The 13,229-nt window shown below is 37.9% G+C and overlaps 1 protein-coding gene across 2 annotated transcripts; it reads right to left on the bottom strand.

Moving 5' to 3' along the window:
- Positions 1 to 2,384: 2,384 nt before the first annotated feature.
- Positions 2,385 to 12,947, bottom strand: DTD2 (D-aminoacyl-tRNA deacylase 2). Of its 2 annotated transcripts, none has more exons than XM_088829505.1 (3): positions 12,683 to 12,947; positions 8,951 to 9,012; positions 2,385 to 4,683 (listed from the first exon to the last, which is right to left on the bottom strand). In XM_088829505.1, the coding sequence occupies exons 1-3, from the start codon at positions 12,838 to 12,840 to the stop codon at positions 4,358 to 4,360; spliced, it is 546 nt and encodes a 181-aa protein (XP_088685631.1). In that variant the 5' UTR covers positions 12,841 to 12,947; the 3' UTR covers positions 2,385 to 4,357. The 2 variants fall into 2 exon arrangements, with proteins under 2 accessions (XP_088685631.1, XP_055274190.2); XM_055418215.2 differs by having other exon boundaries at positions 8,951 to 9,020; positions 12,730 to 12,947.
- Between the last annotated feature and the right edge of the window lie 282 nt (positions 12,948 to 13,229).

Raw genomic sequence — 13,229 nt, 5'->3', positions numbered from 1 at the left:
CAACAGATTTGGGATGGTCCCAGAAAACTGCATTTGGTAAAATGTTAGATTCCCCAGGTGATTCCTGTCCAGTGGCAAACCTTGAAACACTCTACCTGAAGAAAAAAAGATTAAGAATCTTTTTCTATCCTACTAACTTTCAAATTTTACATCAATTTTCCATAAGTTTGAAAACACCTAACTGCTAGGCCCAGAAGTTTTTCCTCAGTGTAATCCAATATTTCTTCAGTATTTGGCACTGACCCTGCCACTGTTTACATCTTGAAAACTATCTTGTGTTAACAATACATTAACTGGTTCTGTCTCTTCGATCTCTGTACCATTCTCTGGCCTCTCATACGTTGCCTTTATTTTGTTTTCTCAGGATTCTGACTTTGGTCCTCTACATTTTTCCCTTCATGAGTTCACTCACTCCTAGTGAGTAAGGAGAACCTTCATGCCAACTTCAGAAGTTTAGACTTTGTCTTGTAGACCAAAAAAAAAAAAAAAAAGTTATAAAGGTTTCTAAACAGTGGAATGTTACACAGAAAGGAATTGTCTAGAAACATTACCTTGGAAATCACCTGCAAAAAGGGACTAGAGGTAGGAGAAATAGGATGGAGGGAGAATAATTAGGAGACTATCAAAATAAACAGACATTTAGAGTCATCACCAAAGTGTGGCTTCAGAATGAAAATGTTAGTTTTCTAATAGATATTTCCTTTCAGAAAGTACTCTTATTTCAATAAACTGGTTTCATTATCATGTGAGTTTTAAGAAATAACTATAATGTAACAAATCAGATCCTTTGCAGATCCACAGATAATAAAAATTTGACACATCATCATGCTAGCACCAATGTGAGTTTTTATCCTCCGAAACAAGTGGCATGCTACTGCTAAGTCACTTCAGTCGTGTCCGACTCTGTGTGACCCCATAGATGGAAGCCCACCAGGCTCCCCCGTCCCTGGGATTCTCCAGGCAAGAACACTGGAGTGGGTTGCCATTTCCTTCTCCAATGTGTGAAAGTGAAAAGTGAAAGTGAAGTCGCTCAGTCGTGTCCGACCCATAGCGACCCCACGGACTGCAGCCTACTAGGCTCCTCCATCCATGGGATTTTCTAGGCAAGAGTACTGGAGTGGCTTGCCATTGCCTTCTCCGAACAAGTGGCATAGGATTCTATATATTTGATCCTTACATTTGATAAGTTTAGGTCTTCCATTGTGTGTGTTAGTCACTCAGTCATGCCCGACTCTTTGCAACCCCATGGACTGTAGCCCGCCAGGTTCCTCTGTCCATGGAATTCTCCAGGCCAGAATACTAGAGTGGGTAGCCATTCCCTTCTCCAGGAGATTTTCTCCACCCAGGGATCGAACCTGGGTTTCCTGCATCGCAGGCAGATTCCTTACTTTTGAGCCACCAGGGAAGCTCAGGTCCTCCATTATGGAGTCAATAGATCACTAATACATATATTATTCACAAATTTAATGTCTTCTTTTGACTTGAATTAATGAAGAAATGTAAAAGTATTTGCCTTACCTAGTATGAGTATATTCAAGATAAATTCATACTCATTGGTAGTCCATGCCTTATACAAAGTATTTTATATAACTGAATACATGAAGTTTTCAAAGTGGACAGGTAAAATAGTATTTAGAAATGATATTCTACGTGAAGTAACTCAGGCAAAGACAAATATCATATGATATCACTTACGTATGTTATCTTAAAAATGACACAAATGAACTTATTCACAAAATATTAATAGACTGAGACATAGACTACAAACTTATGGTTACCGAAAGGGAAAAGGGAAGGAAGGACAAATTAGGAGTTTGTAATTAATAGATATATACTATTATATACGTAATAGACAAAAGGTCCTACTGCATAGCACAGGGCACTATACTCAATATTTTATAATAACTTATAGAGGGAAAAGAATCTGAAAAACAAAAATATATATATACAAATACATACTGAATCACTCTGCTATATACTTGAAACTAACACACACTGTAAACAATGATATACTTCAGTTAAAAGAAAAGGTACTCTAAACATTCTAGAATCTTCGAAAAAGAGACAGAAGACACCTAAATTAGGTGTAATCCTCCAGCCACCTAATTCAGTAAGTAAAACAATTTATTGGCTGTTCTTTCTCAAGTGATCCACACTGGGAGATGCTAAACCTTTATAAAGATCAATTTTAACTCTCACTACAAGAAAAGTCAGGGAGATGGAAATTATTGCTCCTTAATGTATGATCTTGGGAAAATTATCCCAGCATTTTCTTACTTTCCAGAGCACTGTCCTCATTATATATTGTGAAGATAAAACTAGGTATCTGTTGAAGGTTCTTGGAGCATCTTGGGCCAGGAGAGCTATAGAAAGACACAGTACAGTTATTTTCAAATCTACTATTTCTCTTGCTTTTTCCCTCTTGTTCTAGCCTCCTGGGAAATGAAACAAACTTGGGTGTCATCTTCTGCTTAATAACCTTTCATGTAGTTGAAATTGCTATTCTCCACAAGTACCTCAAGCAAATTTTTTTTTTAAAAGGAGAATTGCCTGAACTATAAAATAGCAATCTAGGGCTGTGAGTCAGCATTTCACCCACACACATCGAAATGATTTAAAATAGGTAACACATAATCTTTTTGAAAGACATACACTTCTTTGGAGAAATTCTGAGAAAATTGGAGTTTGCAAGTTTATGAATAGTTTATTACATTTCAATAAGTGTATTGTGAATCAATAAAGCAAAAGTTCAGGACAATGAGCTCACTACCAAGCCAATTATTGATCCCCAAGTTCCAAAATAGAACAGTACAGGAAGGATACAGAGAAAATAGGATTTTTTTCTTAAGACACTTTAAGAATCTAAGGAATCCAATCCTAAAGAAATTGTATAAGACACAAAGAATTTTCAACAGCTACTTAAGATATTTATTCAACTCAATTTTTTATCTTTTGAAAATTAGAAACATTATTTCATTTTCACTCTTTAAAATATCTGATTCAAGTCAAAGGAGTTTGCAAAAAATGAATAATACCTTTTATTGATTCATTTGTTCTTTCAACTTCTTACAGATCTTCCCCTCTTGGCTCTGAAAAGTCTACCTTACTGGCTTTTTATATCACTGTCTTAGCTGGGGCTGTTAGAACAAAATACCACACACTTACGGTGGCTTAAACAACAGAAATTTATTTTCTTATAGCTCTGCAGGCTAGAAGTTCAAGATCGGGGCACCAGCATGGTCAGTTTCTGGTAAAGGTTTTCTTCCTCGTTTGTAATAGGCCCCCTTCTCCCTGCAACTTCACATGGCCAGAAGAGAAAGGGTGAGTAAATTCTCTGGTGTTTCTTCTTATGAGGACACTAATCCCATCCTGAAGGCACCCACTCTCATGATCTGGTTACCCTGATTACCTTCCAAAGGCCCCATCTGCAAATACCATCACTTGGGAGACTTCAACATATGAATTTTGAGGGGGGAGGACACAAAAATACACTAAAAGAAAAAATGACACTGGGTCCAAATCACTAAGTCAATAAAATGGAAATAAATCAACTTGTTTTCAAGTAATTCCAGGAGAAAGCTTCCCTTTTTATTCCTATTATATAGCAATCTAAATCAACAAGAAAAGAACTTCCTAAAAAATTTATGAACACTAATTTAATTAAACAGTAACTTTTAAAAACCAAAGACAATATGACACACACTGTTTTGGTAAAAAATTGAGAAACAGAATATTAACTAAGAATATTAAACAAAAACAACTTTTAGTCCCCCATCCCCTGTTCCTATATAAACTAAAGATTCTTAAAATAAAGCACTTGGATATTCTTGGAAAGTATATTAAAATGCACAATAACATTTCTGCATTACATTTTCATACATAGTATTAGAAGAATAGTAAATTGCATATTCTTTTATTCAAAATATGGAAATCTGAAATATTAAAACAAATTTGACAAAATTATAATTGGTTTGTGCTGGGTTTTACCTAGTTTTAACACAAATAGTGATTTTTATTACATACCACATATATTTGAGGGCATAAGAAATATATTTTTCTTGATCGTACAAAATGCTTCACTGCAAAAAGCTTAAATACAACTCTCTATGAATATTTCCATGTTCTTATCAATGACCATAAAGTGAAGAGAAGGATTTTTCAAATTTCTGAGTGTCACTGTAGGGGAAAGTGGGATGGAAGGTGACTGAGATCCACAGTTCAGGTGACTGGCAAGGTCATCCAATTAGGAGGCTGCAAAGTCGTGGATGGAACCCAGGATTTTCTTATCTAAATATGCTGCAGATTAGTGTACTCAAGAAGAAGGGGCTAGGGAATCTAATTACGGCTGTTGAAACTTTCAAAACTCAATTAGGTGTGTGTATGGTCCATTGGTGTCGAGCTTTAACACCTGCCTATTGCCGTAAGTACCGTGTTTCACGACAACCCCAGCTTCAGCACACTTGCTATTAGCAGCTAATTCTTTTTTACAGAGATTCACAAACTGGGAATAAAGTTCTAATCCCTCTTCTTTTCCAGAGTTACAGTGATACTGCATGCTTCTTCCTTTTACTCTACCCCCAAGAGTGGCTTGAGGGATGATAAGAATGTTGCCAGGTAGATCCAATATAGAGACGTGCTTGCCATTTTCTGTTTCACTTAATTTCACATTTAACAGTGTATTAACTGGGTGAGGAAGAAAGGGAAAACATTTTAAAGTAAAAAACAAACATAAAGAAAAACAACAATTTTCTACTCAGCAAATTTCATGTTGAAAATCCAGTTTGTCAGCTCATGCTTTTAACCCAAAGTCTCTATTTAGATTTCAAAAATGGCTTCAGTAAGCTAAATGATCTAAGCATGAAAAACAAGGAAGATTTCAAGCAGAAAATGGCATAATGTTTTAAATCTGACTTGGCAGTTAGGACCTTTCTGCAATAAAATCATCCAGAAAAGACTACAGAATTAACCATATACCAGAACTTTAAAATATTGCTTCCCTGAGGGATATATAAGATTTTGCCTTTTTGTTCCTTTTTATATCTCAAAGCAAATCCTACTGGAAAAGACCATGACAGATCCTCCACACACATATTATGCTTTATAACAAAGAATATTAAATAAAAACCTTAGTGCATTTATTATTTTAAACTTAGTTGTCCAGAGTTCTAAGCTGAAACAAAGATTCCAGGTTCAATTGTTACAAACTAGCTGATTTTGGAGTTTTATAACCTCAAAGGCATTATTAACATAGACTAATCATTTCATCAGTACAAACATCACCAGTGGGAGAAGGATAAAGGTGAAAGGTAGAATCATCAAAAATTCATTGTCAAAAAAATAAAATAAATTCATTGTCAACTGGAAAAGTAAATCCAAAGGCATAGAGTTACTGGCATTATCTTCACATACATACAGAAAAATATGGGATTATTACTTTTATTACTTTTTGCCATTTATGAAAGTACACTCACAGCTAGTAAGAAGTGCCAAAATAACCATAAATATTTATGTGAGCTAAAAAAAATCTAAACTTAGAGAACTTTTACATTTCGACACTGGCCAGTTTTCAAAACAATAAGCAAAAGAAATGCCTAATATAAACACTCAGGGTCTTTCTACCTCTACAAAGGGTATAAATAACTTCTTCTTATAAAGAATAGTCCTGAGAGGACACAAATGGTGAAAGAATTACTGAAACCTCACACTCCTTTGTGAATAATCAGGCTTGAAAAGCTATGGTTTCTGATGGGGTATCAATGGTTACAATTTTAGAAAGCCTGTAGCAAATATCAGCAAGGATTCAATAAGGCTTTTACTCTACAAATCAAGGAATTAACCTGGTGAAAACCTGCCAAGGTGAACACCCAAATGAATTTCTAAGCTATGCATTAAGCACTATCAATTTTCATTTAACTAATACCTATTTTAAAATACTTCTAATTTTCTCTATTATAAATAGGACTTTGCTATATAGCCAGCAGTCCTTATTGATTGCTTTTAAGAAAATTGTAATTCTCCAGAGCATTTCATTCCACAGAAATCACTACCCAGCTATCCAGGCCTCAGGCCACTGACAGAGTAAGAAGGCAGTTTTGAAATAATAGGCCAGAAAGGTAAACGTAATTTATTATACGTCCATACACCTCCCTCTACTGGCTCTGAGAATTCAGTTAGTGCTGTTGGCATACAAATATGGGCTTCCCCTATGGCTCAAGCAGTAAAGAATCTGCCTTCAATGCAGGAGACACAGGAGATAGGGGTTCAATTGCCCAGTCAGGAAGATTCCCCTGGAGGAGGAAATGGCAACCTACTCCAGTATTCTTGCCTGGAAAATCCCACAGACAGAGGAGTCTGTCCAGAGTTGTGAAGAGTCAGATACAAGTAAGTATGCATGCATTGATGATTGATAACGCAAATATCAGTTGTTATTGTTGCTTAGTTGCTGAGTCACATCCGACTCTTTTGGGACCCCATGGACTATAACCCACCAGGCTTCTCTGAGCATGGATTCTCCATGCAAGAATACTGGAGTTGGTTGCCATGCCCTCCTCCACGGGATCTTCCCAATCCAGGGATTGAACCTGTATCTTTACCACTGAGCCACCAATATCAGCATGTAGAAGTAAATACAAATACAAATGTCAGTAAGTAGAATTAAAATGAGATGATGAATTAATGGCATCCTGGGGCTTCCCTTGGGGCTCAGCTGGTAAAGAATGTGCCTGCAATGCGGCAGACCTGGGTTCAATCCCTGAGTTAGGAAGATCCCCTGAAGAAGGGAAAGGTTACCCATTCTGGAGAATTTCAAGGACAGTATAGTCCATGGTGTCGCAAAGAATCAGACACAACTGAGTGACTTTCACTTTCACTTCACTTTCACTTTTTGGAAACTCAAGTATCTCTAATGATGAATATGGGAAGCAAAGCTTTGACAGGGCCCCTGAATCTCTGTCCAATTATACAGAAGATGAATTGAGGAAGATTATGCACATTTCTATGTTAGCCATGCTATTTCAGACTTTATGGCTGTAACTGGTTGTTATGTTCCCAAGAGGTACATGATGTGATGGGAAAGATCTGAATCCATGTAATAAGTATGAGGTGGGCCGTTTAAGAGAATCCCGTCACACTGATTTACTTTGCCTCCTGGAATAGAGGGAAGTAAAGCTACTTCTATCAATAATATATGGACTTGTTTTGCTTACAACTCACACCAGTAGAATGTGATTCTTAAGAGTCACAGTTCTTTACTGAGAATCATGATACATAAAAGCTGTGAGTTATAGACTGTCCACTAGAAGAGTTAAGGTGGACTTTTAACTGACCATATTCATGCACATATTCAAAGCAAACTCAGAAAGACATACATGGATGTACACCGGATTTAATTACTACATAACAAAATGTGGCTTGAGTTTGGCTGGTTCATTTTGCTTTATTATAATTAGGATCCATTTAAGAATACATAAAAACAACTTTAGAAAGTCAACATTAAGTCATGAAAAAAACGTCCTTCCTGTTTTTGAAGATTTCTACTATATACTTTTTACGGTCAATAAGGCCTTAATTCAAAGCAGAAACAGACAGAATGCCCAATATCCAAGCATTAAATCCCTGCAATCATCCTCTCTAACAAGAGACCTCATTTTATTTTCTCTTTAAACACTTTAAAGCTCCCTATTATCCTCCAGATTCAAATTTCAAACTATTACAGTTACTGGCTTTCCATTCTTACCTATCACAGGCCCTTCTCAAGTCTAGTTTTCAACTTCTGACAAAAGTTGTCAAACATGTTTGATGTCTCAGCATAAAATCTCCTTTAGCCCTTTGTTCAAGTTGTTCTTCATTGGGCTATTAACGCTTGAGTTCCACTGTTCAAAGCTCTTCTAGGTTAATTAACTTCTGCCTGCTTCAATTACCCATCTGTATAGTTTATGTGTATGTGTTAGTCACTGAGTCATGTCCAACTCTTTGTGACTCCATGGACTGCATCCTGCCAGGCTCCTCTGTTCTTGGGATTTTCAGGAAAGAATAATGAAGTGGGTAGCCATTGCTTTCTCCAGGGCATCTTCCTGATCCAGGGATTGAACCCGGGTTTCCTACATTGCAGGCAGATTCTTTACCATCTGAGCTACCTTCTTATTAATCCAACTAATGGGTATTGCCTTTACTAATGAAGAGAAAGATAACCTGTCCCCAACTTTAAGGACAGCTCCACTATTTCAGGTTTTTTTTTGGGACATAATTATTCTGTCAAATACTGTCTTGAGATAGCATATGGTTTGATTTGGTATATCTGAACCTATGTAATTATCAAAGGAATGTGCAGAGGTATAGACTGTGTAGAACACTGGGAAGATGGAGGCAGATAAATTATGCCTGTAGAGATGCCTGAACACTGACTCTGTTTTCTCTGCCCTTAGAGGCGGTGTGACTATGATGACACCAAACTTGATTCAAGAATATTTATATGCATTTCCTACAAAGAATTTACAAAATGTAAATTTTTCCATAATAATTATATAAGCCTGATCTACACAGATCTGAACCACACCTTGCAAATACAGTGTCTCCTACATGCCCCTGTTAGGGCCTCTAAGAGATAAGTAAACTGTATTAAGAAATGCAGCATCTGTTTCTTTCTGTGTGGCCACCCTGCTTCCACAAGTTTCTGTATCCTTGGCTAAATCTCGCTGTGTTGTCTCTGTGTGTTTTTGTACACTCTTCTAAATCAGTCCATCAGCCATCCGAAAAGCTGCAGATATTTTAAAAGAATTCCACCACACTTGCTTACATTAAGCTTTGGAACAGGAAAATAAAGTCAACAACAGAGTTAAGTCATTTATAACTTACACACCTGTATAATATAAGATTGCACTCTTTGCCCCTTCTGGTGCATCTATTGCTATTCACTCTCACTCTTATAAAACAAATAATACTAAACACGTACCCATTTTGGGAAGAAGTTCTTTATCAGCTCCCTTGAAAAAGCACACGTAGATCACTAATCCTCTTTGAACCTATGAGAAACCACAATAAACTCAGATCAGAAACTTCTTAGGAGATAGAGGAAAATGAATAAAATTTTACAACTGTTATAGGTAAGAGGTTAAACGGAGAAGATAAATAATTTTTTACAATAGACTTGATTTCTTAAATTTGTGAGAAAATATTTTTCTATATTCAATCACCTCAGTTATCACTTCTTTCAAAAATCAAGTTAAAGATACAGTCAAAATAAGTATTTTCATAAGGTAAATTCCTAGAAGTAAGACCCCTGGGTGATTTTAAAATCCAGATAAATCTGGCGAGCTCAACAAACTTTTAAAAAATAAATTGATGGCACTTAAAAAAAATAAAACCAAACAGCCAAGAGCAGTGAAGACCCCAAGTTATACCTTCAAACCTCTAATCAAAATCATTAGATTATGAATAGACTTCCCCTCCTCAAGTAAAAAGCTGACAAATTTAGAAACATTCAGTTTTGCAGAGGCTTATTCATTCAACATCAAATGAATTCACATAATATCAGATATGACTGATGTATAAACAACATTGTGACTTACATGTCTTTTGACATCATCATTCTTCGTTCTTACTAATTCATTTACTTGTAAATAATAAAAATAAGGGTCTGATTCTATTGCAATAAACTGCAAGAAATTTCTGTTCTATTATTTTTTTGTTACTTTTGTTAATTCTTTAAATACACACAGTGATTAAACCTTGGAAATTGCATTCATATTCAGTTCTACATCAAGAGGTTGTCTGTTATCAGGAATGTAAGCTTATTTTATATAATGACTTGGACATTTCTTTCTTAGCTCTTGTAGGAGAGAGACTATATGGAAAGAAGACATTTGATAAATGACTTTGATTTTGCTGCAAAGTGAATCATTAAATTTTTTATTTTGTAGATTAACCTTTTGAGTCCAAGAGCTATTATGAAGATTAAAGGAGTTAATATCTGTAGAGTACTTAGAACAGTGCCTGGTTCATAGTAAGAGCTATATAATTGCTTATTAAGTACGTGAAAAGAAATTTAAGGACTGAAACACAATTTATTTTACATCTCCCAAAGCACTTCATAGACTGTTTTGCACATGATAGGGGCTCTGTTGAGTGCGTTTAAGTTCAACTTTATCTTATAGGCTCTCTGTGTTATCTAAATAGACTCCTAAATAAACACAGCTCTGCACTCACACCTGATCTATCTGGATAGGAAGTAACCTTCTACAAGTGTGATTGTCTTTCAGAGGACTAAGGCGAAGCTGGGGAGAAGGAAGACATCTCACTGTTCTATCAGCCCTTTGACCCTCTCCCAAAGCTCCTCAATAAAATAGCTTCATCCCTCCCATTAAAAAAAAAAAAAAGGTAAATAGTGCTTTTGGAACAAGCAAGTGCCTCCAGTGCACACCCATAGTAAGGAGGTGGCAGGTGGAATGAAACAGATACCTGCACTGCTGTCACAGCCCTCTCTCCTGGAATTGTTTTGGCACAGGGCAAAGTTTTTCAAGGACATTCACATTTGGAAACATGTTATGCCAGGAAGCTCAGAGTAGACTCCGGTTCAATCCCTGGGTTGGGAAGATTCCTTGGAGAAGGAAATGGAAACCCACTCCAGGCTTCTTGCCTGAAAAATCGCTTGGACAGAGGAGCCTGGTGGGTTACAGTCCATGGGGTTGCAAGAGTCTGACATGACTTAATAACTAAACAACATCAGAAATAAGTATCTAATTACTTGCATGAATAAACGCCTGTTCTTACCACTCACCACATACCACTCCTCATTAGGTATTTTCTTTTAGTTTATCGCAACAATAGCTCTTAAATTGTGACCTACAAATTCCCCTCTTCAAAACAGAATCACTTTCCTTATAGCTTCTTTTGGTATAAACAGAGCATTTCAAATATATAGAGAAGCACAGATAATTCTCACTGTAGGTTAAAAAATTTCATGCCTCCCAGGAAGAAAAACATTACTGTAACAGCAAAGATCTAAATGAATGAAACCAAGAATACGCAAAGTAACCTTCAAATCTTTGTGACAATTTAAAAAAAAAAAGCTTTTTAAAAATTATATCTTTTAATAACAGAATGGAGGATGCTTGAGAAAGAGGAAAGAATTTACTCTCTAATTACTTGTCAACTCTTTATACTAATTTAACCATGTGTGGGAGTGGAAGAGAAAGCTTTAAAATAGCTTTTAAAGTTTATAAACACACTGATAGTTTGGCAGGCTGCAATAAACTATTTGGTTTTGCATAAGGATATGTGACATAAAGCATATAAAAAGATAAAGAGGCATGGAAGAAATCTAAATGATTAATAGTTTGGGATTTATAATCCCCTGAAGCAAATATAAAAATAGGCAACTCTTTGGAAAGGATGGCAAAAAAGAAAGAACAAAATTTCAAAGTAAGGAAGATAAATTTTTTAAAGGCCATAACAAAAGAAACAAGAAATGAATTTTTGAGAAAGATAAAAGGAGGGCAAAAACAGGAATGTTTACGCTTATAAATATTCAGTATTTCCAAATTACCAGAGGGTAACAGATTGTGATATAAGAATAGTCATCCACACATGGTCTATGTGTTGTATTTAAAATAATAACTAGGATTGTGTTACAGAGTGCTAGATCTGGGATGGAATTCAGTAGATGAGTGAATGAAATGACCCATTAAAGTTTCTTAGTACCTCCAAAAGTTTTATTTATTATTATTACAATTTTTTTCCCCTTCTGTGAGTGGTCCTGCTAAGTCACTTCAGTGGTGTCCGACTCTGTGAGACGCCATGATCGGCAGCCCATCAGGCTCCTCTGTCCAAGCCATTCCCCAGGCAAGAACACTGGAGTGGGTTGCCATGCCCTCCTCCAGGGAATCTCCTCCACCCAGGGATCGAATTTGCTTCTCCTGCATTGGCAGGCGAGTTCTTGACCACTGAGCCACCAGGGAAGACCTCCCTTCATTTCAGCTTACTCCAAAAATAAGTCGGGGCCTCAAAGAACATGTTTTTGCATGGAATTCTGCATGTGGGCAGGCTGTCTTAAAAAGGCAAATATTCAAGTCGAAGGACATTTGGCGTATATGTTTAAAATTCTTCGGAGGAAACGCGTTTGATAACAATGCAACTTTTAAAGTAGTGGTCTTTCTTCCTAGTGTGAAATAAGTCAAATTTTTAAGTTTTTTGAGAAAGTAAGTTTCATGGGCAATCTCATTTCTGTGCTAACACCTAGCTGCACCCAACATAAGACGGAATTCGACGGGATCTGGAGTACAAGTCAGAATAGATCTTCAGCGTTTGCAACAAGTCTAACCTAGAAGCTCGAACCAGACTACCACAAGTCATCAGCAGCCCGAGCAAGGCGCCGGGAGTGACAAGGCTTTTTGCTCTTTTGAAGCAAGAGGTCTTAGACTACTAGGCCTAAAGTACACAGAGCTCAGGTAGATCGTTTGAGAGGAAGCTCAAATTCCCGGGGTCCCTCTTAATCTCCTCTGGGAGTCCGAGGGAGAAGGGGCCGGGGCCGGTGCTGCAAGACTGAGGAGAAAGGCGAGGCCAGGCAGGCATTAACGGCAGCGTTGGGCGGACGGGCCAGGAGTCCAGCGTCGGCCGCACCGCCTGCCAGGCGCCAGGAGGCTGGCTCGGAGTGAGCGCGGGGTACGAATCACAGCGCGGTGAGAACCGCCCCTGCGCGCCACAGGATAACCGGAGCTGCGGGGCCAACGTTACCTCCACCCATTCGGCCTCGACGTTCCCCTCGGCCGGGCGCACTTGCAGCCGGGCGTGCAGGCACTGCTGCAGGAGAGCCCGGGCCTGAGGCGGTCTGCCACTGTCAGCCATGGCTCAAGCTGCGTGGATACCCGACAGGTTCCAGCCCCGCGCCGCACAGGCCGGCCCGCAGCGCTCAGGGAGGATGGGGCGGGGCGCGACGAGACGGAAGAACATCCTGGTCGCTCGTGGCCCCGCCTCCAGGAGGGCGGGGCCTTTGCCTGACTCTCCGGTGACCCGGATGTGCGGGCTTCACCGCTCTACCTGTACAATCTTTACCTCTACCTCAACCTACAACTCGGTAGAAGACGCTCAGTGGATACTTTTAAAAGAGTTTAAGGACCCAGTGGTTCTCTTCCCTGCATATCTTTTTAAGACACATTTTTCATCTCAGAAAGCCTAAGTTTCCAAACGTTGAAAAAAATTAAATCTGCCTAAGTCCATATTATGCTCATTATGAA

Source organism: Moschus berezovskii, chromosome 21, assembly GCF_049115385.1.
Source record: "Moschus berezovskii isolate FMDL1 chromosome 21, NW_MosBer_1.0, whole genome shotgun sequence".
NCBI classification, from domain to species: Eukaryota; Metazoa; Chordata; class Mammalia; order Artiodactyla; family Moschidae; genus Moschus; species Moschus berezovskii.
This window is presented reverse-complemented; position numbering and strand designations above follow the sequence as displayed.